The sequence below is a fragment of the Pelodiscus sinensis genome, chromosome 1 (genome assembly GCF_052426305.1).
Source record: "Pelodiscus sinensis isolate ZL-2025 chromosome 1, ASM5242630v1, whole genome shotgun sequence".
In the NCBI taxonomy this organism is placed as follows: Eukaryota; Metazoa; Chordata; order Testudines; family Trionychidae; genus Pelodiscus; species Pelodiscus sinensis.
Genome location: NC_143052.1, coordinates 161725221 through 161750460, shown reverse-complemented (window position 1 = coordinate 161750460; position 25240 = coordinate 161725221). Strand labels below are relative to the sequence as shown.

Here is a 25240-nt window from a genome sequence, read left to right as displayed (position 1 = left end):
TTTGTTCACTTTCTTGATCCAGTTCTACCTTACTTAGATTTGGCCGCTGAACCCAGCTGCAGAGTACCTGACGTCTCTATAGTTAAACAATACTTATAGGAGGACTCGGTTGGTATAATTTCATTATCCAAATGTAATAGGAACCAATAGATATTGGAATACGTGAAGAGTATTTTTCTCCCTATTCCACGTCCTGTGTGCTGTCATCATTGGAGAGTGAAAGAAGAAAACCAAAACCAAGGGTGGAGAGACTATAATTTGAAGTACAAACAAGGGTATAATTAGGGGTGATGAGTAAAATTAAACAAAAGAGTGATTGATTAGACAGAATAAAGCAAGTCTTCCTAGCAGCAAGACATATTAGGTTGTCAATAGTCTTCCAAGGAAAAAGCTAGATGCCCCTTCACTTGTGACATTAATAAGCATGACTGGACTAAAAATGAGCAAATACGTTGTAGAGAACAAGGACCTTAGCCTCAGCTTGTGTGACTCAGCATGGCTCTGTGGCGCTCTAGAGATCAATGTCAATTTACACCAAGTGAGGTCCCTATCACAGCACTAGCAGGGCTGGAATACTAGAGGGGTTTTGTTTTGTTTTAACTGGAACTGTTTTAGGGCTCATAAACCAATTTTTTAAATCCTTTCTTTAATCACACCAAACGTCATAACATCTTTTTGTCCTTGCTCTGAATCCATCCTGCTACAATATGGGCCCTTTGGCTATGTCTAAACAGCGGGGCTGTTTCAGGATACCGGAAGTATCCCAAAATAGCAATTTTGCATCTTTAAATGCACCCATTATTTCAAAATATGTTTTGAAATAACAGGCATGCTATTCCAGTGTCCCTATAACCCTTGTTCCATGAGGGCTAAGGGACTTGTTGGAATACTGTTTTATTTTGAAATTACCTTGAAATAAGCTACGCAATTTGCATAGAGCAAATTGCATTGCTTTTTTCAAAGTAAGGGTGCTGTGCAGATGCACCCTTTTAGACCTATCAACTCTGATTGCAAATGGTTTGTAAAGCCCTGATGTGGATTCAACATCAAGTCTTTTCCAGCGAAACTGAGTTTCATTTCTTTTCTACAGCTCCTTGTATATCAGTCACGTGACTCTCTCCTCTTCCATTTCCTTCAGATTCTGAAGCTTTGGAGCTCTCAGATTTATACTGCTCAGGACTCCCTGGGGCTTAACCAGATGCAGTAGATGAAAAATTTAATAGACGACCTCATTCATTTTTCTCCTCCACAAGCATTTCATTTAGTGCTTTCTGTTGTATGCACTGGTCATTTTAAAGCCCCTGAAATATATTCTTACATAATTCAGGAGTGTGCATAATGTGACAAGGCTATTACTCAGGTCCTTTCTATTTCATGCTGCCTCAGGTGCACAGAAGTGATCAGCTACAGAAAACAAGAGCAAAGATCTCTAACCAAGCCTTGAGATAAAACCTATAAAAAGAAAGAGCAGCATGTGAATTTGGTCACCTTTATATAAAGGCAATGATTCCTCTTTTTGAGAGACAGGAAACCCAGGGTTTGTACTTGTAGGACGTGCTTGGAATCCTTTCTTTAAAAAGGGGTTTTATATCATTTGGGGCATGTATCATCTCTGTGGCAGCAGCAAGACGTTCTGTACCCACTTAACAGTGGGCTCCACTGCACCAATGCTAAGCTTGCCACAGCTCCTTTTGGCTTCAAGGCAACACAGCTCTCTCAGACTGCAGCAAAGTATTCCCTCACACCCACAACCCTGTCCCCGTGCCTGCTCTTAAAGAGATATTCCACACTGTGGACGAAGAGGAGCTCACCATAGCATTCATGTTGATTGTTAATAAAACTTGGGACAAAGGGGAAGTTTTACAGGACTGAAAGAAAGCAAATATTGTGGTGATAATTAAAAGAAGGGTACATTGATCAACACAAGTAATTGTAGTCCTGTTAACCACGTCAGTGATCTCAGACAAAATAATGGCTGATAGGAGAATTGCCCAATAAATAATTAAAGGAGGAGAATATAGCCAATATTTATCAACACAGGTTTATGGTGAAAAGTAACCAAATTTTTTAAAAGTGAGATTACAAGCTTGGTTAATAAAGGTAATAGTGTTGATGAATAGACTTCTGTAAGGCATTTGACATGGTATCACACAGCATTTTGATTAAGGAAGTAAAATGAGACGAAAATCAACAGCACATATTGCGGATTAAATAGTAGCTAACTAATAGGTCTCAAAATGTAACTGTAAGCAAAGAATCATCATCAAACATGTTTTTATAGCATGGATCTTCTTGGCTCTATGCTATTTAACTCCCCCATCCCCCAGTGACCTGGAAGAAAAATCATTATGAGAAAGTTTACCATGTCCCCATTCTTCATATTGTCTATGAATAATAAAATTGGATCACTGATACAGAGTGATTTAGATTGTTTGGTAGGAGGGGATTTTATTATGATATGTAAAAAGAGTAGGATCAGGGACTTTATCCTGGGAAGAAGTAATCCTGAAAACGTCTTGGGGATTCTGATGGATCATCAGCTCAACATGAATTCCCAGTGTGACACTGTGTCCAAAAAGGCCATTGTGATCCTTGGAACTTTGAGTAGGAAGGAGAATATGTTACCTCTCTGTCTGGCATCGATGCACGTGTGGAATTCTGGGTCCAGTTCTGGTGCCCACAGTTCCAGAAGGATGTTGATAAAAGGGAAAGGATCCAAAGCAGAGCCACCAGAATGATTAAAGGTTTGGAAAAGAGGCCTCAGAATGATAAGCTAAATAGACTGAGCTCTTTGAACCTAAAAAGAGAATATTAAGGGATGATTTGAGAACAAAAATGAGAACATAGAGAGCTCAACAGCCTAGCAAACAATGGCATAACAAGATGTGATAGTTGGAAGCTGATGCTAGACAAATTCAGACTAAATATAAGGCACAACTAATTTTAAATAGCATGAAAAACTTACTAGGGATTGTGGTAGAGTCTGTATCACTGGAAATTTTTCAGTAAACATTGGATTTCTTTTTAAAAAGTCATGCTCTAGTTCAACCACAGTTATTGGATGTGAAGGTGAAATTAAGGGACATTTCACAGAATGTGCAATGCTGGCAGTCAGATAGATGATCAGAATAGTCCCTTTTGGCTTTAGTCTATGAAAATGGATAAAGGAATTCTGACAAAAATCAGCATTAACTTCCTCTTACGTAGGTCTGGGGTAACTGGAGAGTACCCAATCTTCACAAAGGAGGATACTGAGGGTAGAGTGGTAACTGCCTCACTGTCACACACATAATCGTACCCCTCCCCAGGTTCAACACTTTCTTGCCCCCCCTTTACCCACAGAAAGACTAGTAGAAATTTAAGTGATTAAAATTTGGAAAATATAAGCAATGGCTCATTGAGGTCACATTATGTAAGCTCATCATACATGGAACTCCCAATATTAAAAACCTGAGTTTTACTGTTATTGTCCATTGGTTTTTCCTAGGTTGATGGGACCCTCAGATAACTGGAATTTTTAGATAACTGGAACGCCCTAATCCCTGACCATGACAGATAATACATGTTTTACTGTACTTACCTTGGTTGTTATACTTGACTATGCACATGGAACAGAACATTAGCTTTCTTGTATAGTAAGCAAGATCCAATTAGTATGCTATCTGTTCTTAAATTATACTTTGCATCTGACAATGAATTGAACAGGGAGATTAGCATAAATAAATGACAAAGTACAGGTTGTAAGTATTATGAAAGCATATGAATGATGTTTTCTAGAGAGAACAGGAAGATATCCCGCTATGTCAAGTAAGGATTAATAAAATCAGTTTAAAACAATTTAACACAAAATGCGCAAGAATAGTGCAAGCACATTTGGCTACGTCTACACTGGCCCCTTTTCCGAAAGGGGCATGCTAATTTTGAACTTCAGAATAGGGAAATCCGCGGGGGATTTAAATATCCCCCACGGGATTTAAATAAAGATGTCCGCCGCTTTTTTCCGGCTTGTAGATAAGCCGGAAAAAAGCGTCTAGACTGGCCCGATCCTCCGGAATAAAGCCCTATTCTGGAGGCTCTCTTATTCCTTACTTCAAAGTAGGAATAAGAGATCCTCCAGAATAGGGCTTTATTCCGGAGGATCGGGCCAGTCTAGACGCTTTTTTCCGGCTTATCTACAAGCCGGAAAAAAGCGGCGGACATCTTTATTTAAATCCCGCGGGGGATATTTAAATCCCCCGCGGATTTCCCTATTCTGAAGCTTAAAATTAGCATGCTCCTTTCGGAAAAGGGGCCAGTGTAGACGTAGCCATTATGTCTACAAAGGTAACAAAGTAATTTATTTGAGCAGGTGGCCATTAAATAAAATAATTGTCTGGGTTATTATAAAGGAAGACGGAAAACAAATGCCAAACAAATGTGCAAGCAAAGCTGATCCATTGACTATACTGTACTGGACTTCCTGAAAGCCATTAAGCAAGTCCCTTACTAAAGGCTCTTAACCAAAGTAGTCAGTGATGTAATAAGAGGGAAACTCCATTCATGTATCAGTAACTCGTTGAAAGCTAGGAAACAAATGGAGGAATAAATGGTCATTTTTCACAGTGGAGACAAGTAAATAGTGATATCCCCAAGGAAACTGTATTGGGATTAGTGCTGTTCAACATATTCATATGTTAGCTGGAAAAAGACAAAACAGTGAGGCAGCAAAGTTCTCAGACAATACAAAATTACTTGAGAGTTAAGTCCAAAACTAACTGTGAAAGGCTACTGTAGTAAGATGAAGGCCTACAACATGAGCCAATGCAACACAGACCTGGTCTGAGGCCTACCTCACAATGGACAAAACATGGCTAACATAAAGCTAAGCTGTGAGCAAGAGACAGGCCCCTGCTCACAGAACTTGGCACAAACAGGGCTAAGAGTGCAAAACACTAATAGGTAATAGGCCCAGGTACAGAACAATAATTGGCACTGGTCATAACTTGAAATCACATGGTACCACCAGTTTGTTAAAAAAAGACCTTGGTACCCGCTCCCCACAAATACCAACCCCGATTCAGGAAAGGGTCTAAAATGACAGCATGATGGATAGAGATGATTTAATCAAACCACAAGGTACAGGGTGATGAGTGGAATCTAAGTAGCATCAGAGGGTGGCAACCTGATACATCAGCAGTGAGGTGTGAGTTTTTTGTACCTGTATATAAAGTGGTGTCTTGCGGGGACAGTCTTTGTATGTCCTAAGAGGCAGAGGGAATTTTCCAGATTGAGTCATTCCATTGTGGCAAGTACAGATGTGTAGTGGTTCAGTAGAGTCTACTGACAACTGTTACTGTACTTCACTTTACAATAAACCTGGCCTGGCAGCTTCCATCCTTCTCTGGTTTGTGGTTTTTGGGAGCCCTCTTGGGGTCTACTGTGGTCATTGGGCCCACATCATTGAGCACACATGTAAGCAGCCTTCTTATTATTATCATTGACAGAGCCAGAGAACTGTGAGGACACCATGGCAGTAAATCCACCAAACTACAGCTACAAAAGGATCTCACAAAACTGGGTAACTAAATGGCAGCTGAAATGAAATGTTGATGAATGCAAAGTAATGCACATGGAAAACATCACCCCAACTATACATACAAAACAATCGGCTCTAAATCAACTATTATCACTCAAAATGTGATCTTGGAGGCATCCTGGACAGTTCTGGGAAATCATCTGCTCAATGCAGGTTAAAAAATAAAATAAAAATCTACCAGTGGTAAGAAACATTAGGCAAGGGAATGATAATAAGAGAGTAAATATCATGTCACTCTATAAAATCCAGGTACACCTACCTCAGGAATATTGCATGCAGGTCTGAACACCCTCTCAAAAAATAGTAAAAACAGAAAAGGTAAACAGGACAACAACAATTACTAGGCATATGAAATAGCTCCCATGTAAGAGAAGATTGAAAAGATGGGGGTTGTTCATCTTGGATAAAAGATGACTTGGGAGGGGGGATTTGGGGGGAGGGATGAGACAGAGGTCTAAAATTAGGAAAGGTGTGGAGAGAAATGTATGTACAGGCAGTCCCCGGGTTACGTACAAGATAGGGACTGTAGGTTTGTTCTTAAGTTGAATTTGTACATACGTCGGAACTGGTACATATTGTAGGGGAAACTCTAGCCAAACATTTCTCCAGAGCTCAATTTTATTCTCCCACACTTCACTTCCCTCAGTCCTTTATTCTCAAGCTGAGGTGTCTGCTGAGAAAAGCCTCTCCACGTCTCCCTGGTCTGCTGGGGGAGGGGGGGCGCTAGCTTCGCGTCTCCCTGGTTTGCTGGGGGGAAGCAGCTAGTGCAGGGATGCCTCACCCCGTTTGTAAGTAGGGATCCGATGTAAGTCGGATCCATGTAACCCGGGGACTGCCTGTATCATAGCTTCCTTTTATTTAAAGCTTTCTGTATTTCATTTCTCCCATTCAATTCTGAAATCTATGAGGAATGCAATTTTTGTGTGTACTAAAAGAAATGTATACATAAACCCCACTTCTCAAAGTCATTCAAGAGTTCCTAAACCCATCATGAAGTAATAATAAAACATCCATATGATAAAAATAGTAGGGGCTTAATAACCACGTGAAATTCTCCTGAATAACTTGTCCCTGTTATGGCCTGATTCTCAGTTGACAGTACTGAAGTACTTTACCATTTGAATTAAATGAAACCTGTAAATTCCAAATTGTTTTGCTTATGACTAAGGTGTAGCATTGCTCATGTTTGGTAATCAATTCCAGGCTCTCATATAGATATATTTCAGAGGGATAGCTCTGTTTGTCTGTAAGGGTGTGTCTACACTGCACCCATAGGTCAAAATAAGCTATGCAATTTGAGCTACACAAATTGGGTAGCTTATTTCGAGTTAATTTCAATATAGCTTGTTTCAAAAATTGGTACTGACTATACAGCACCAAATTTTGAAAGAGTGCTATTCCAAAACATCCCTACACTTCATAGAACAAAGTTTACAGGGACGGTGGAATAGCAAGCCTGTTATATGTTAAAATAATGGGCCTGTTCCAAAGATGCGGAATAGCTATTTTGGGATACCGGAAGCCTACACTATGCCTACACTGCGCAGCTAACTGAAAAAATTAAGAGACAATGAATAGTCCTGCAATACTTAGAGACTAACAAAAATTTAGATGGTATCATAGGCTTTCATGAGCACAACCCACTTCTTCAGGTTTACAAGTATGGCTAAGTTTTGTTGCAGAAAGGTAAAAAGTCAAAGCATCACAAACAGAAATGGCTAATCTGGCTGGCTGAGTAGGCTTTCATGCTGCACAAAAACCTAATTTTACAAATAAAAAGCACCACAGAGTTGACTTAAGCAGTGTTGAAAAATAAGAACTAGATCAAGTATGGCACATAACTTTTAAAAGAAGTGCTATTGTATATGTAAGTTTCTGTGTGACATTAGGGAGGGATGTTGGGCAACTCCTGCTTTCTTCACTCTGCTTTAACAGAATTCAATGTATTCACTAATGCAGAAATATCTAACTGTTTCAAATCTTACAGAACACAATAGTAGATATCAAACTTAGGACCCTAAACACTGGCCATACCTTTATATCTGGTGTAATGAGCTTAGAGAGACACATTTGTAGAACTGAAGTTTCAGTTTTTAATTACTCTGAGAAACAAAAAAATCAAACTTGCCCAAAGGACACCAAAGTATTGTTTAGCTGTTTTATAACTTAATATGAATACTAAAAGTCATTTTGAGTTTGAAGCCAGCTTTATTATGCTGCATGCTCCCCCATTATTTTTCTAGGGGCTTTAGTTTCACTGAACATTTCAGGAGCATATTTGGAGTGGAAGGGCTCCATATATGCTCCATAACTCAGAAATGGAATAATCTTAAAGCATAAAGCACGATATTTATGTTACAGTGTCAAGAGGAATTAAAAATTAAGTTGCATTGTACAGTTTAAATTGTAGCAAAAATTAACCATTGGCACAAATATAAGAAAGGTAAACATGTTTCAGTACAAAACAGTGTAGGAAACTTGTGAAAAAAGTGATAGGAAATCAAGGCGGAGGAAAGTTTTTCAACAAACAGCAGCATTTTCTTCACATTTTCTACCATTTGTGCAAATGCAGCATTAAGGAAACACCTTTATTTACAAAACAGAGGTAAGGAAACAGAAGTTAAAGCTCCACACCCTTTCTTTTGTGACTGTTGCACCCTTCCAGATTCATCAGCATCACACTGCCATCAAAAATGAGGTTTTGGTCAATCACAGAAGAGAGCTGAGTGCTAATCTCATGCGTTAGTGTAAACATGAAACTCATGCTTGGGTTGTCAGCTTGTCAATTAAATCATCAACTGTGTACACAAGAAGTTTCATGTCGTCCTTCTCGCTCATTCGGTGCTGACCAACTTTGCGGAGGATAACATCCACATCTTTGCTAAGAACATGATCTGCAATTTCCATGGATACCTGCCATGGGACATCTTCATCCTTCATGCCATGGATAAGTTTTATGGGGCAAGTTATAGGAATAGGACTGTTCAACAGACAGTGGTTTTCTGCCTCTTTAATGAAGTCATATGGCAAACAATAAAACCCTTCCTCATTGTGTTTTGTTGGCAGCTTCCATTCTCCCTTTTCTTCTATTTCTTTTTGGGCCTGTTTAGAAAAAGAAAAGACAAAAGAATATTCCAGACAAATTTAATGTACTCTTTTTATAGTAGGCACCCAGACTCCTGAACTCTGTTTTTAGCACTTTACTAAGAACAAAAACAAAATACCAAAGTCTTGCAAGTTTATTATGAAAGAGAGATATCTGACCCATTCCTATGATCCCCCGACATGTGCAGGAGGGAAACCCCCACACTGAGCCTTAGAAGCTGATCTCTACCTTCCTCGTATAAACTTCAGCTATTCAGGGCTCTCACAAAAGCAGCCCCTCTCAGTCATGACCAAGCCAAAAGAGTCATCAGCCCCATAACAAGCCACAACTGGTTTTAGTTTCTATGAAGTCAAATAAGGGTCTGAGGTGTTCACAAACTGTCAGCGAGTGAAAGACTCATGGGGAATAGGGGCTTTTCATTTGTTTGTCTCCAAAGGTTTGCCTTCAGCTATTTATCACATCTCCGGAAGTTCACAGAAAGGGAGCGGTAGAATTATGACCTGATATGTTTTCCTGACTCTCCCCTTCCTACAGGACTTCATTCCTTTGGAACACAAAGAAGTCACCAAGGAAGACGAGCAGATAAAAACATGAGGGCAGGGGGAACAGGAGACTATTTGATGCCTTTCTTCCTCACAAAAAGTGAAGTATTTAGGCAGCCCAATAAAACCAAAGCTTTTTGATGGGACATTCCCTCCCATCATCCATGATAAGCCCTTCTTATATTTAAGGCTGACAAGTGATAAAAAAATTATAACTGCAATTAATCGCGCGAATAAAAAAAAACGTAATCACATGTGCTGCCCCTTTGAAATGTAGCAGTGGTGTTTCAAAGGGGCAGCACCACAGGAGCCTGGAATCAGCTGGAGTCCTCAGCTGACCCAGGCTCCATGCAGCGCTGCCCCTTGGAAGTGCCACAGCGGCATTTCCAAGGGGCAGGGCAAGGTGGAGTCCAGAGTCAGCTGGAGTCCCAGCTAATCCCTGGCTCTGGGTTATGAAGCCCTTTTGAAGTGCTGTTCTGGTGCTTCAAAGGGGCTTTGCAATAGCAAAGCTGGGGACTTCAGCTGATACCCAGCTCCGCTTGCACTGACCCTCTGAAGTGCCATTTTTGCGCTTTAAAGGGGCAGCGCATTAGGAGCCTGGGATCAGCTGGGGACTCCAGTTGATTACCGGCTCTGCATTGCAAAGCCCCTTCAAAGGGTCAGTGCAGCATTAATGCCTGCGATTAACGCGTTAAAAGGATTAACACATTAATCCTGTCTTGCGTTAATCGTAGGCATTAACGCAAGTCAATTGAGAGCCCTAGTTATATTATAAAGGTATTGCTAGCAAAAATCAAAAAGCTACACTAGAATTGTGCACTCAGGTAAACTTTTCAACAATCACTGAAGGTGTCAAATTTGCAGCCCAAATGAAGTATGACTCATATTATACAGAGGAATCCTACTTCTATCCCAGATATAACCCAAATTAAATAAGGTTCAAATGAAAGTTCATTTGCAATCTTAACAGTAGTTTTTGCAACTGCACCTCTATTCCCCACTCTGTCATCTGTCAAGGATACCCACTTTAGGCTTCCAGTCCCTCAGCTGTTCCTTCTTCTGTTGAGAGAGCTGCCTCTCTTTTTCTCCCAATTGGGTATGTGACATAGTGGGGACTGTATTAACTGTTTGTTTTGTTGTGCAATATGAGATTCCTACTTTCCTGTGCTGTTCTGTAGTGACTGTGTGAGTGTGCGTTCCTCAGCTTCCCTGGGTACCCAGTGTTGGGTACTGCAACACTGTCTGGAGGGGGAGGGGCATGACTCACTGAAGAAATGTATTCGGCCTCTCATATCTGAGGGCCAGACAATAGGGGTTGGTCTAGATTACATGGCTCTTGTCGCCAGAGCCATGTAGATTAGTTTGCTAGACATACCCAAATGAAGCGGCAATTTAAATAATTGCTGCTTCATTTAAATTAAAATGGCTCCCACGCTGAGCCGATCAGCTGTTTGTCGGCTCAGCGCACTAGTCTGGACGCTCCGCGGTCGACATCAAAGGCATTTGTCGACCGCCCTGTTATGCCTCATGGGATGAGGTTTACCGGAGTGGTTGACAAATGCCTTTAATGTCGACCACGATGTGTCCAAACTAGTGGGCCCTTCTCCCCCCATTTGGCTACGTCTAGTTAACTAATCTACATGGCTCTGGCGACAGAGCCATGTAGTCTAGACATACCCTAGGAGATAACTTCTGCCCAGGAAGGGCCGAGTGCAAGCTGGGGCCTACGGGAGTTTCTCTCAACCAGTGGTACGAGTACCCTTAGGGGTACCTGAGAGAAGTCGGGGGGGAGGGGAGAGGGTACGTCAACACAAATGAAATTTGGAGAAAACTGAATTTCTGTTTAAGTTTTACAGCGCTTTATTATTTTTGTACTTTTTACACCCAAAAATTTAATTGGCTACAATTAAATTGTTTAAACAAATGTGTTGCAATGGTAGAAACAAATTCTGTGTGACTGAAAACTGTAGGTACTGGGGGTACTTTTTTTTTTTTTTAAAGGGGGTACTTAATTCTTTTTTAAAAAGGGTACTTTATTTAAAAAAAAAAAAAAAAAAGGTTGAGAAACACTGGCCTAGGGGAAGGGCACGGTCTCTGTGGGATTTTAGGATGGAAGAAGAGGCTTACAGTGGGAAGGGGAGGAGGGGGAGAAGGGCCCCAGACAAATTATCTTCTCCTCAAGAGGAATGATACTGACTGCTCCTGGTTCCTGTATTCACAACTATCCTATGCTATGCAGTGTCCCTGGCAATAAATAAACCTTCTGTTCTACCTGCTGCCTGAGAGTCACATGTGGCTGTGGATGGGGGTGGAGAGCCCATTATTTCCAGGCTTCACAGTTCCCTGCCACATGTCAATTTCCCAGCAAGGCAGGGAAAAGGCTCATGTCTATGTTTTGCTTTCTCAGAGGCTATAAACAGTGTAACTAACTGCCAGAGTTACAGGTAAACACACTCCCTTTTCCTAAACAGGCACATTTATTTTAAGATGCAAGAACTAGACAAGACCTGTATAAATAATAAAACCTATATGCACATTAATAAGCCTAGTGGAGATCACCCCTAACTCCAGCAAGGGCTCTAGTATGCCATCAGTCCTTGAAACCCCAACAAGAAGTGTAGTTTCAAGTTCATACAAGCTTTACTCATAACACAGACTACACCTTTCCTTCATACAGATTTGGTCTTCCAAGACCATGAATAGGTAGTCAGTCAGACCACAGTTTTCACCTCAAAAAGGGTGGGAATGGGAACCTGCTTTCACCTCCCGCACACTCAGTACTTCCTAGCAAACCCACTTAACTTGATTTGTCCCAAAAGTTTCCTTTCATCTGGAACAATGTTGAAAATAGCCCTTTGAAGCTTATTACGCTTCTCCAGTTTACACTGGCCACATCTCTTCCCCTAGAGATGTCACAAGAGATCTCGTCCCCACAATAATATATAAACTTTGTACTAATGATACAAAGGATTCCAAAGCTATTTCAGATTAATGCATTATGATCTCCCACAGATATTGTAGGAAACTGCCATATCTGTTACAGTAGCATTGGTACCTCCCTGGTCTGGCACCCTCAGGATTTGACTGGACCCAAATGAGGGGATTTGCCAGACCAGGGGAAGATCTACCATTGAGGCCGGGGCCTGCGTGGCTGCTATTGCATCCTTGCTACTGTCCAGCTGTTGGGGTCAGACTTCCCAGCTGCACCGGCTGCCTTTTCTCCTCCCCCATGGGGCTCCTAGATGAGTAGCCACCACCCCCAGTCTCCTACTGCACTCCTGCCCCATGGCCAGACCTCCCTATAACTGGACTCTGTGGTCCAGGTACATCTGCTGGACCACGGATGCTGCCGGACCAGAGTGTCCCAGTTAAAGGAGGTAACAACCTGTATATGAAATTACAATTTGGTCTTTGAGGTAGAACAGTCACACTTACCTTAGTCTTTCCCTCCCCACACTTTGTTCAATCAGCCTGCTGTCATAACCCAGAAGTCATTTGACTCAGACCTCTCTTTAATCCATAGACAGTCTCTCCCCTTTTCTTTCTGCATGTCTTTAAAAGACAACCTGCTTATCCATCCATGCAACTAAGATTTATCCAAGCCCTAATGATGTCACATCTCAATTACTGCAACATTCTTCTCTTTGGCCTTGACAAATGCTTCTTCAAATATAATTTTCCTAGCTTGCTTCTTTGACCACACCAGCACTCTTTTCCCATACCATTTCCACTGACATATCATTTATAAGCTGCTCATCTTCATTTTCAAAGCCCTTCACTGTTTACTCCCAGCCTACCTATCATTTTTCACTCATGGTCAAATGACAACTCCTGCCTCTGATCAGTCCATGTTACCACCCTTAATGGGTCACTTGCTACAATTTCAAACTAGCATCTTTCTGTTCTCCCATACTGCTCCTCATATATGGAAGGTGCTCCTGGTAAGAAGTGCAAAGCTACCTACTTCTTATCCCACTTCATGAACACTGCTCAGAACTCTTCTTTGTTATGATGCCTACAAAATCCTGACAGATTGCTGGTGTATTATACTGACCAATACTGTCTCTTTGTATTCTCCCTTTCTGTATGTATCGGATGTCTTCTGTCTTCTATACATTTTAAGTTGCTTGGGGCAGGGGCCATCTTTTTGTTCTGTGTTTGCACTGTGCCTAACACAAGGAGTGCCTGATCCCCAATAAGGCTCTTACATAGGGTGGTAGTGACAAATTTTCATTTTAGCCAATTCTGATTATTTCAAATTGAGACTTCTACTATTTTGCAGGTGGTGAGCTCAACAACTATTACCGCTCATTTAACTATAAAGTTAAAATGAAAAACTTTAACATGGTATTTCACACCTATAAGTTTACAAAATTTTTCACAGAATATTAAATGCAGTTACCATTTACCTCAAGGGGAAGTTGTTTAAAAGTTGACACAACATAGTCTGCAGCTGCAGCTACTCCAACTAGAGCGGCCACCTTTTCTGGACGAGCAATTGCTGCATGAAGCATTAGCCATCCACCCAGGCTGGATCCTACTAGAATCTTAAAATAAAATTTGAAAAACAAAACACACAAGATGATTCTTCTATCTGAATTATCACTTTACTTTTTTTAAAAAAACATTTTCAACTTTGTTTAGCTACTTAAACCCAGGGCATAATGTTCAGCAAAACTGCAGTCAGTCACTCGCAGTGGGAATTTTGCCTAAGCAAGCACCACAAGATCTACAGGTTTTTGTTCGTTAGGGAAGGTTACTGCTTTCTTAGACTCATTCATTGTAAACAAAATGAGAACTGAAATGTAGTTGAGCTTCAAGTACTTTTATTACCTTTTATTTTTCCAGCGGTGGAAGTCCTTAAACATTTGATTTTTTTTTTAAATAAGCATAGTAAAGGTTGATTAATAAAAGTCAGATGTTGTCAATGCAAGCAATTAAGACAAAATAAGTATTAACACATTACAATAGTTCTAATATTCACTCGGATTCACATAAGAAGTAATTCCTTAGTAGAACTCCCTCTCATTAATTTAAAAATGAGCTTTCTGTTGCATTTGAAAGTATCCATTGCCAAGGTATCTAAGCAACAGACAGCTTAACACTGACTTCTTAACTTTATTCTGTTTTGAACTAAAATGGTATCTCATCAAGTTGTTCATTGACTAACCTACTCTGTTTTCCAGCTAGTGTTGTTCTACAATGTTATATCCATTGCTATTAGCTTGTGGATCAAGCACTGCCATTCCTGTAATAAGATACTTAATGACTGACATGTTTTTGTTCCATTTGAAACAGTTTTTGCAGGAAACGAGTATAAAAGGTAATTTTTTTTTTACATGATCATTCACAAAGATCATTAAACTGCATTCTGCATATGCAATGCTTTAACTTGGGAGAACAGTTTATGCAATATTTAAAAATAAAATATAACCTGTGGTCCATCTGTGAGTTCATCCAATACAGATAAAACATCCTTCCGCCACTTTCCAACTGTACACTCTTGAAGATTACCATCTGAACTTCCACATCCTGTATAATCAAATCTGCAAGTTAACATTCAAGATAAAAATTTAATATTACTTACAGAACAAACTACATCAGACATTACCTACACAGAACAGGAACAATACTCTTGACCATTAATCAGAATTAAACTACTGCAATGAAGACAATATAGCTCAACCAAGGAGGTTTGCAGAAATTTCAGTTAAAAGAGAAATATTCTCTGATGTCAGAGTATATACATAAGGATTTGTAAGCAGGAGAACTAGCAAATCCAATGCACTAATTAGCTCCTTAAATGTACAAATCTGAACTGAACTCAGACATATGCGGGGATTCTTTTTGAAGAACGAGTCAGACATACATGATTTTTCATTTTTAGACTTTAAAGTCAAGAGTCTCCTTTATATACTATACATGGTTTATAAATATGTTGCAATAAAGATGCATGTTCTCAATACAGTAAAACCTGTGTTATCCGGCATGCTCAGGGATTAGGATGTTCCTGTTATCTAAGGGGCCATCAATGGACAATAATAGTAAAACTCAAGTTTTCAATATTGGTAGTTTTGTAGTTTGAGGCTGTTGGTCTCAAATTTCTATTCTGAATTCAAGATGATTAGTACTTCTTAAATAAAAAATTGTTAAACCAATCATGGTTAAACCAAGCCAGACCTGTGCGCTTGAAGATCTGACAGTATTGTGGTTGGGGACAATGCTGGTTAACAAAGTTTTCTGGTTAACAGAGTGCCGGATAACAAAAGTATCACTAGTGATAGAAATGTAGCCGTGTTAGTCTGGGGTAGCTGAAGCAAAATGCAGGACAATGTAGCACTTTAAAGACTAACAAGATGGTTTATTAGATGATGAGCTTTCGTGGGCCAGACCCACTTCCTCAGATCAAATAGTGGAAGAAAATAGTCACAACCATATATACCAAAGGATACAATTAAAAAAAAATGAACACATATGAAAAGGACAAATCACATTTCAGAACAGAGGGAGGATGCAGGGGGGGGGGGGGGGAGAGAAGGGGAAAGGTATCACTGTACTTGACATTAAGTTTAAGAAGGTACAGAATGTTTCATCTACATGATACAATTAATTTCACTGGGTATATTTCTCTAAATCCATTCAAGATACTTGACCAGAGCTCATAATATTTAACAGTTGGGTTTTCACAAATAATATTCTATAAGAGAGCTAAAATGAGAACTCTGACCTAAGGCCCAAAATCCAGAAGCTTCAAGTATGAGTCCACTAACACAGTGCTTCACACAATGGAGTTTAAGTACACAATTTTAATTTGTGTGTGCTAGCCATAAATTAAGTGAAGATTTCTAATTCTGAAGATTTCATTTTTATGCTGACAACTGTACTATTTCATGAAGCACATCAGAGAAAATTAGAATAGAGAAAATTGCAATTTCAATGAATCATGCAAGTATCTTGAAAAATTCATTTTACCGATTTAAATAACCTCTGCATAGAAAAGATGAACATATCTCCAATACAGATTGTCAGATACAATATCACAAGAGGCTGACTTTATCTCTTACATTACACACTTTCAGAAGTCTAACAGGCTGAAATGGAGGAGGAATTTACAGCATCTTAAAGGTATTTTACAGAATTCTTCAATCCTGCCTGCCACACTGTAATTCATGCTAGTTTTTCTAAACAATCTTCTTGACTGTACCTGACAAAAGCATGACCAAGAGATTTGCAGAAATCCTCAAGTGCAACTGCTTTCTGTCCGTTCATATTTGAATTAAGGCCTGGGAGGAAGACAACACCTGGGTTCTTGCCTTTTATCTTATTATACGCTATATTTGGACGATCAGATCGACTAAGGAAACTGACCGATGACTTCTGTCTGCAAGCTTTAAAAAAAAAAAAAAAAAAAAAAAAAAAAAGACATTTTATAAAGAAAGTTATGACCAAAAATACTTAATACTTAGGGTAAGATGCCAGAAAACATATTGGAAATCTTGAAACAAAAATAGTGTAGTTTAAGTGAAATACACAATTCTAACAGAGTTTGGCAATTATGTTCAATACTATCTATTATGATGATTCCAACTGATTCTGGGACCACAAGATGATATTCAGGTCACACAATACCAAAATCTTCATATTGTAATCAGAATGTGGCTGATTAACCCTTGCCAGTTTTAACTGAACGTTACTGAACCTTGATTTGTTACTGAGGAAATGTGAAATTAGTAACTCTACTTAGCTGGTTAGTTTAAAGTTATTTATTTGTGGTACTTTATTATTTGTCTCCGTTATTCCAAAATAGTATGCTTTTCAAAATGAATCTTCACAAGTTGTTATTTACAGAATACCATAAGTGTGGAACAATGAAATGCCCTGATCCTCCACAGCGGAGTACAAACCCAGCCCATCTCATGCCCAGAGCCCTACTGTAGCCAATGCTAAATAGAACAGAAATAGGTTGGCAGGAGGTCAGAACAATGAAACAAGCTTGGGATTTTTTCACCATAAGAAAACCAATACAGGCAGTCCCCGGGTTACATACAAGATAGGGACTGTAGGTTTGTTCTTAAGTTGAATCTGTATGTAAGTCGGAACTGGCGTCCAGATTCAGACACTGCTGAAACTGACCGCCAGTTCTGACTTACATACAGAATCAACTTAAGAACCCCAGGCGCCCCAAGTCAGCTGCTGCTGAAACTGATCAGCAGCTGATTCCAGGAAGCCCGGGGCAGAGCAACTCTGCCTGGGGCTTCCTGTAGTCAGCGCTGGTCAGTTTCAGCAGAAGCTGACTTGGGGACGCCTGGGGCAGAGCAGCTGGGGTGCTGCTGGGTTGCTCCAGTAGCGCTGCTCCTGGGTGCTACTGGACCAACCTAGCAGCACCCCATCTGCTCTGCCCCAGGCGTCCTGATTCAGCTGCTGCTGAAACTGACCAGCAGCGGCTGAATCAGGACCTGGGGCAGAGCACCTGGGGTGCTGCCGGGTTGGTCCAGTAGTGCCCAGAGCGGGCGCTGCAGGACCAATCGGCAGCGCCCCAGCTGCTCTGCCCCAGAGTCCAAAACAAAAGCCTGGTCTGCTGGGGGGGGGGGGGGGGGAGCACACTAGCTGCCCCCCCCCCCCCCAGCAGACCAGGGACACAGGGAGCAGAGCCGCGGCTGCGGCTTCAGTCCGGGAGCCTGTGGTCTGCTGGGGACCGTCCCCAGCAGACCACAGGCTCCCGGACTGAAGCCGCAGCCGCGGGGGGGTCCCGCGCCTCTGAGGCTTTGCCAGAATTAAGCCTCAGAGGCGCGGGGAACCGCCCCTGCTGCCGCTTCAATCTGGGTGCCTGTGGTCTGCTGGGGACCGTCCCCAGCAGACCACAGGCTCCCGGACTGAAGCCGCAGCCGCGGGGGGGTCCTGAATCTGGGGAAGTCGGGGTGAGAAAGCCCCGTTGGTAAGCTGCTCCGGTGCCCCAGGTCTGCTGGAGACCGTCTCCAGCAGACCAGGGGCACCGGGCGGGTTCCCGCGCTTCTGAGGCTTTGCCAGGCAAAGCCTCAGAGGCGCGGGACCCCCCCGCGGCTGCGGCTTCAGTCCGGGAGCCTGTGGTCTGCTGGGGACGGTCCCCAGCAGACCACAGGCACCCAGATTGAAGCGGCAGCAGCGGCGGTTCCCCGCGCCTCTGAGGCTTTGCTCTGGAAAAGCCTCAGAAGCGCGGGAACCCGCCCGGTGCCCCTGGTCTGCTGGAGGCGGTCTCCAGCAGACCAGGGGCACCGGAGCAGCTTACCAACGGGGCTTTCTCACCCCGACTTCCGGGGCGAGAAAGCCCCGTTGGTAAGTGCGGATCTGACGTAAGTCGGATCCGCGTAAGTCGGGGACTGCCTGTAAATGGAAGTAACATTATTGTTGTACTTTGAGAGCCAAACAGAAATTCAATAAATATCAAGCTTTAGTAACATCAAGTTAGTCTGGAGACTATTGCTAGTTAGTTTGTTTCCTGTTTCCACTGATACTTCAATATTAATGGGGAAATTAGAACTGTGAATGTTAAAACTGTATTTTCAAGATTCATAATTCCATCCTACATTGTTGTTCCTTACTCAGTATCAACAATATGCATCAATGAGGAAAAAGCATACAGTGCTTTGATTAAAATAAAAAAATCCACCCTGCTTTAAGAAAAGAAGTGATAAAAAGTTATAGACAATTCTTCAGGCAACACTGCTGCTTGCTCTGCTATTTTCTATTTGGTATCTGAATCTGGCCCTAAAGCCATCTTGTCATGTATTGCTTAATCATAAAGTGAATAATTTGACAAAAGCAGCTTTTAAACCTTGCTAGAAATACGACCTCTGCAAAGTCTAATCAACCATAAGAGTTTATTCTGATAACTGGGATTAGAAATGGTTTCATCATCTTTTCATATTTTATTTTGCTAGATCTTTTTAGTGAAGGAGATCTTTGAAAACCCTAGATATTTTCCTCTATGCCACCTGAAGTTCAGTAAAGGTCTTATTAAGCTCTCTCACTTTTATAAGTCTCCTTTCTATTCAATTACTTCAGTTCCAAAACCCCATAACTACTGAATCATTTACTGCAGGTTGAACCTCTATGATACAGGATTCTCTGGTCTGGCAACAGCCATGGTCTGGCAGGACCGCAAATGTTGCTGGACCAGAGAGCCCCAGGCAGAGAGGTTGCCAGTGGCTGGGAGCTCAGTGTCCTCATGGCAGAAATCCCAGTCAGTGACCAGCAGACAAAGCAAGGCTGGGCAGGGAGTCCTGCCAGCTGAGCTCATAGCTCGCCAGCCAGGGGCAAGGAGCTCCTGCCTGCTGAAGGCATAAAGCTATTGCTGGCCAGGGACACAGAGCCCCTTCCTGCTGGAGGCTCAGAGCTGCCACCAGCTGGGGACACAAAGCCTCTGTCAGCTGGAGGCGTGGATTCATTGCCAGCTGGGGGCAGGGAAGCCCTAGCAGCCCAGGTCACGGAGAGGAGCCCCGAGCCTCAGGGCCAGATCCAGGCAAGCCTTAGGTTGCTCACCCCTGCCCTATATCATTGTTGGTCCTAGAATGAGCTGCTTGTAACTATTCTGCCCCACTGCACCTTAGTGAAATTATTAAAGTTAACTGTGTCTAACTAAAGTAATTGAAACAGTTGAAGAGTTAAGTACAGTATGAACACACAAATAACAATACTTAATTTAGAATTGACTTAGACCCCTCCACTAACAGTGTAGACAACCAGCCTCTAAAATGCAAGTTTCAGTACATTTACTGCTGTACAATAACTTCAATCTCCAACTGAAAGCCATCTTTTACTTAAGCTACAACAGTATTTTTTTGTAGATTTAGTTTAAAAAATTAATAATATGAAGTTCAGAAAAGCTTCAATGAAAAGTGAGAATTGCCACATGGGCCTTCTAAAAACTAAAATCCTTTATTATAAAGCTGGCTGAATATTAGAAAAAAATACTCAAGTGGTACAACCTGCCCTCTTCCCCCCCAACAAATACTGGTAAATATAGACTCTCTCTCTCAGAAAGACAACACCACTATTCTCCAACGAACTCACTGTCATTAGGCAAATTCAGTAAACTGACAAATTCGCTGACTCAAAATGAAGCGTTTATTTCTGGTGAAAAATTTTCCAGATTAACCACCCACACAGAGGCCAAGTCAGTTTCTGGAGATACTGAAGAATACACACCACAAATTCACAGTCATACTTAGAGGAAGCAACTTGTTGCTGAACAATTTTAAACTCAGATTGAAGCCAGTCTTCTCCAGTTTTAGGGAGAGCTGCTGTTTTCCTGTGTCTCTCCCCAGGGAGCTAAACCAGATGTCCTTCCCTACAGCTCTTAGTTCTTCCCTACAGCTCCCAGATGTTAGCTCCACTTAGAAAGGCAGCAGTGAAGGGCATGCTTGGGTAAGGCAAACCTTCAAAAACTGCACCCCCTCCCTCCGCAATTACCAGTCATCTCTGGAAGGAAGGCCCTAACCCCACCACCCTGCTGCAGAGCAGAATGGTATGGGTGTGAGGGGCTCCATGAATCACTCTAATGGTAAAAGAGCCACAAGCAGCTCATGAGCCACAGTTTGGACACCTTGATTATTATAAGTTATTTTAAAAAAAACCAAGACCTCTACTGCCTCTATATCCAGCACTCTTACAGACCTTTGCTAAACTGTTTCAGAACTAAGATTTTGTGGAAACAATACAGTTTGATTGAACAGACTAAATTATATTACAATGGATTTAATAAATAGTTATACAAGCAACAATTTATTGATGCAGGTCAGGTAAATAATTGCACTTGAATTTGAATTTTAAATTAAGTTTAGCTAATTCAGGTTGAAAACAATGTAACTGGGTCTGTTTCTATAGCCTCTGATCACACTTAAACAGTAAATAAGCTAAGTCTATTTTACCTCATTTTGGTGCCATTTTTCTGGAGTGACAGTATTTGTTTTATTCCAAATCTATGTGAATTCAACATTTCCACCAGCTTCCTAAGGGCTCATGGTTTCTTTTAATATTTATTAAAGCAAACTACAATCAGTACACCTTAGCTTACAATGTCTTAGGGGAAGTCTACTCAGATCAAGATGGAGCATCAAAGAGCAATGGGATCTTCTGAAGGGGGGCTGAGCCTATATACGTCACTAACAAATGACATTTGTTCATTCAATGACAAATAACCCTTGTCATTCGTTCAAGGAAGTCTTGAGGAAGACTTGTCATTTGTTCAAGGAAGTTGAGGCCTAAGGCTTCTATCATGAGCTCACCAACCCTGACACCACATCGATGCAGCAGCCTGAGAGCTGCACTTCTGAAAAGAAAACTGCCATGTGTGTACACATACCCCCCCACACCAGGCAGAATGGTCCACAAACCAAGTTCAGGGTCACCGCCTCCGAGGTACCACCAAGGCATCAGGGATGATCATAAGCCCCGTCACCCTGGGCAGCTGACAGTGTGTGCCAAGCACACACGGAGAAGCTGAACGAATTCTTTGTTTCAGTCTTCAGAGCTGAGGATATTGAGGAGATTCCCAAACTTGAGCCATTCTTTTTAGAAGACAAATCTGAGGAATTGTCCTAGACTGAGGTGTTATTAGAGGAAGTTTTGGGAAAAATTGATAAACTTAACAGTAACAAGTCACTGGGCCCAGATGGCATTCACTCAAGAGTTCTGAAAGAACTCAAATGGGAAATTGTGGAACTATTAACTGTGGTTTGTAACCTATCCTTCAAATTGGCTTCTTTACCTAATGACTGGAAGATAGCTAACATGATGCCAATATTTAAAAAGGGCTCTAGACGTGATCCTGGCAATTACAGACTGGTAAGTCTAATGTCAGTACCGGGCAAATTAGCTGAAATAATAGTGAAGACTAAAATTGTCAGACACGTGGATGAATATAATTTGTTGGGGGAAAATCAACATGGTTTCTGTAAAGGGAAATCATGCCTTACTAATCTGCTAGAGTTCTTTGAGGGGGGTCAACTAAGAGGTGGACAAGGGGGATCCACCAGATATAGTATACTTAGATTTCCAGAAAGCCTTTGATAAGGTCCCTCACCAAAGGCTCTTAAGTAAAGTGAGTTGTCATTGGATAAGAAGGAAGGTCCATTCACGGACTGATTGGTTAAAAGACAGGAAACAAAGGGTAGGAATAAATGGTAAGTTTTCTGAGTGGAGATAGGTAACTAGTGGGGTCCTCCAAGGGTCTGTCCTGAAACCCATCCTATTCAACTTATTTATAAATGATCTAGAGTAAGGGGTAAACTGTGAGGTGGCAAACTTTGCAGATACCACCAAACTACTCTAGATAGTTAAAACCAAAGAAGACTGTGAAGAGCTTCAATAAGATCTCACCAAACTAAGTGATTGGGCAACAAAATGGCAAATGAAATTTAATGTTGATAAATGTAAAGTAATTCACATTGGGAAAAATAATCCGAATTCTATACACAATATGATGAGGACTAATTTAGCCACAACTACTCAAGAGAAAGATCTTGGAGTCATTGTGGATAGTTCCCTGAAAATATCCACTCAGTGTGCAGCAGCAGTCAAAAAAGCAAATAGAATGTTAGGAGTCATTAAAAAAGGGATAGATAATAAGACTGAGAACATCTTATTGCCTCTATATAAAACCATGGTACACCCACATCTTGGATACTGCATACAGCTGTGGTCGCCTCATCTCAAAAAAGATATATTGAAACTGGAAAATGTTCAGAAAAAGGCAACAAAAATGATTAGGGGTTTGGAATAGGTCCCATATGAAGAGATTAAAAAGACTTGGACTTTTCAGCTCAGAAAAGAGGAGACTAAGGGGGATATGCTAGAGATCTATAAACTCGTGATGGGTGTGGAAAAAGTAATTACTTATTCCCACAATAAAAGAACTAGGGGGTTACCAAATGAAATTAATAGGCAGCAGGTTTAAAACAAACAAAAGGAAGTTTTTCTTCACTCAGCGCATAGTCAACCTGTGGAACTCCTTGCCAGAGCATGTGGCGAAGGCTAGAACTTTAACAGAATTAAAAAAAAAGAGCTAAGTAGATTCCTGGAGGTTAGGTCCATCAATAGTTATTAGCCAAGACAGGGAAGAATGGTGTCCCTAGCCTCTGTTTCTCTGGAGATGGGTGACAGGGGAGGGATCACGTGAGGATTACCTGTTGTGTTCCCTCCCTCTGGGGCATCTGGTATTAGCCACTGTTGGCAGACAGGATACTGAGCTAGATGGACATTTGGTCTGATCCAGTATGGCCATTCTTATGTTCTTATAAGGAAGCGCTACAGAGTGCCTGGAGCAGTTACCTCTAGAACAGACAAGCGCCTGGGGAAAAGCTGACGTGTATTATGTGGGGGGAGGGAAGTGGGGAGACACACACAACTCTGGTACTGACACCACAGCAGCAAATGACAACCAACCCTAGAACGCCAAAATGTGTGTGACCCCCCCCCTCCCAACATGTGGCTGCTTCACGCCCCGCCCCCTGCACCAGCTAAGGCTGCGGGCAGTCAAGGCCTGCGCCTTAGGGGTCATGTGGTGGCAAAGCTCCTCCAAAGAACCCCCCACCTCACCAGGACAGAACCCACGTCACCCCAGAGCGCGCCCCAGCCCCGCCCCCGGAGCCGCACGTGGCGCAGATAACGGCCTGGCCTCGCGCTTACCCGGCAGCTGCCCAGCAGCCTGCAGCCGCGCAACGCGGCTAGGCCCGGACCCCGCGCAGCGAGCAGCGGCTCCGGCCCAGGTCAGACCCCGCAGCCAGAGCACCCAAGCCCCGCCACCCGCAGCCATGTTCCGGTCCCGCGTTGTCCCGCGTGGGGTGAATCTCCAACCCTCGTCCTGGCTCAGTAGCGCGGGGAACAACTGGGCATGCGCCGCGCGGGGTGTGCGCATGCGTTCCTAGCGTGCGGTGTCTCACGTGATCTATGTAACCGACGCTGGGTCAGTGGGGAAGGGACCGGACTACGAGAAAGTGCGCAGGCGCCTCAGCGGGACCGAACGCGGGATGGCTGCGCATGCGCCTCCTGGAGGCGGAGCGCATGGGGAATGCGCAGGCGCTTTGAGACTCAACTCTTGGTCCCTTGGGGAGGGCGGGATTCCAGTCCACGCCCCGCTCTTAGCAGCGCAGGCGGCGGTCAGCGCCGGGGGGAGTTTGCGGTGCCGCGGGACGGTGCCTTGCTCCGTGCAGCCCCTTTCTAATGGCACGAACCCAACCCCCCTCTTGCTCCGGCCCCTCTCTGGGGGGCGCCCGGGCTGCGGATTGGGGCACGAGGGGCAGCCTTAGCATATCCCAGCTCCGGGGAGGCAAGGGCGTGTTCCTCTAACTCCAGTGGTCAAAATATGACTCACGGGCCGGATCTGGCCCGCAGGGTGCAGATACATGGCAGTAGCAGCTAGCAGCGTTGTGTGGGATAGAGCCACCGGGCCAGGGTCAGAGCCCGCAACTTGAAACCGGGGATGAAAGCAACTAGTTGAATAGCAGATAAGAATAGGCTTGACTCGTCGCTTCCTCGGCTGCCTCTGTATCAGAAGGAGCAAGGTGGGGAGCCGGCCTAAAAGGTGGGTGGGGGAACGTGTATGGGGGAGGCAAAGACACAGCAGGGAAACAGCTCTAGCAGGGACTCAAGCAGTCCCCGTTCACCTGTGCTGCTGCCTTTGAAATGTAGCTACATTTCAAAGGCAGAAGTACTATAGTTGGGACCCAGCATTAGTGGGGGCTGCTGCAGTCTCCACTAGCCAGTTCCCACTGCACCTCTGGGGATAGCGAATGCCCTATCTCCTCGTCAACTAAATAGAGTACTAGATGGGAATTCTTTCAACTACTTGACTAGGTGATTGAAATTTAACATCCCTACTTGAAACCTCTAACCTGCTGCCCCAGGTCCTGCATACAAACTCCCTCCTAGATCTTGCACCCCTTCTATATTCCAGTCCCTGTCTGGAGCTCCCTCCTGCGCCTAAATTCTGTTGTAGACCACCCCATCTCTATTAATAGAAAATTGTGGTCTGTCGCCACT

The 25240-nt window shown here is 42.7% G+C and overlaps 1 protein-coding gene and 1 long non-coding RNA gene across 2 annotated transcripts; one reads left to right on the top strand and one right to left on the bottom strand.

The window, feature by feature from the left end:
- The first annotated feature begins 2402 nt into the window (after window positions 1-2402).
- LOC112544757 (uncharacterized) lies at window positions 2403-8388 on the top strand. Its single transcript, XR_003088085.3, has 3 exons — window positions 2403-2744; window positions 5484-5557; window positions 8241-8388. It is a non-coding gene; the product is annotated as an uncharacterized LOC112544757 (long non-coding RNA).
- Window positions 7764-24119, bottom strand: ABHD10 (abhydrolase domain containing 10, depalmitoylase). The gene is made up of 5 exons (XM_006116812.5): window positions 23888-24119; window positions 16428-16611; window positions 14658-14769; window positions 13633-13770; window positions 7764-8677 (listed from the first exon to the last, which is right to left on the bottom strand). Exons 1-5 carry the CDS (start codon window positions 24114-24116, stop codon window positions 8336-8338), a joined length of 1005 nt encoding a protein of 334 aa, XP_006116874.4. The 5' UTR covers window positions 24117-24119; the 3' UTR covers window positions 7764-8335.
- Window positions 24120-25240: the final 1121 nt, after the last annotated feature.

What these genes read in the sequence shown, in the direction of transcription:
- ABHD10 (XM_006116812.5), bottom strand. Translation starts at nt 24,116, where the DNA reads ATGCGCACACCCCGCGCGGCGCATGCCCAGTTGTTCCCCGCGCTACTG. An exon ending in GGCTGCTGGGCAGCTGCCGG is followed by an intron (nt 16,612 to 23,887) that starts GTAAGCGCGAGG and finishes TTTTTTTTAAAG; the next exon opens with CTTGCAGACAGAAGTCATCG. An exon ending in AACTCACAGATGGACCACAG is followed by an intron (nt 13,771 to 14,657) that starts GTTATATTTTAT and finishes TTTTATTTTAAG; the next exon opens with ATTCTAGTAGGATCCAGCCT.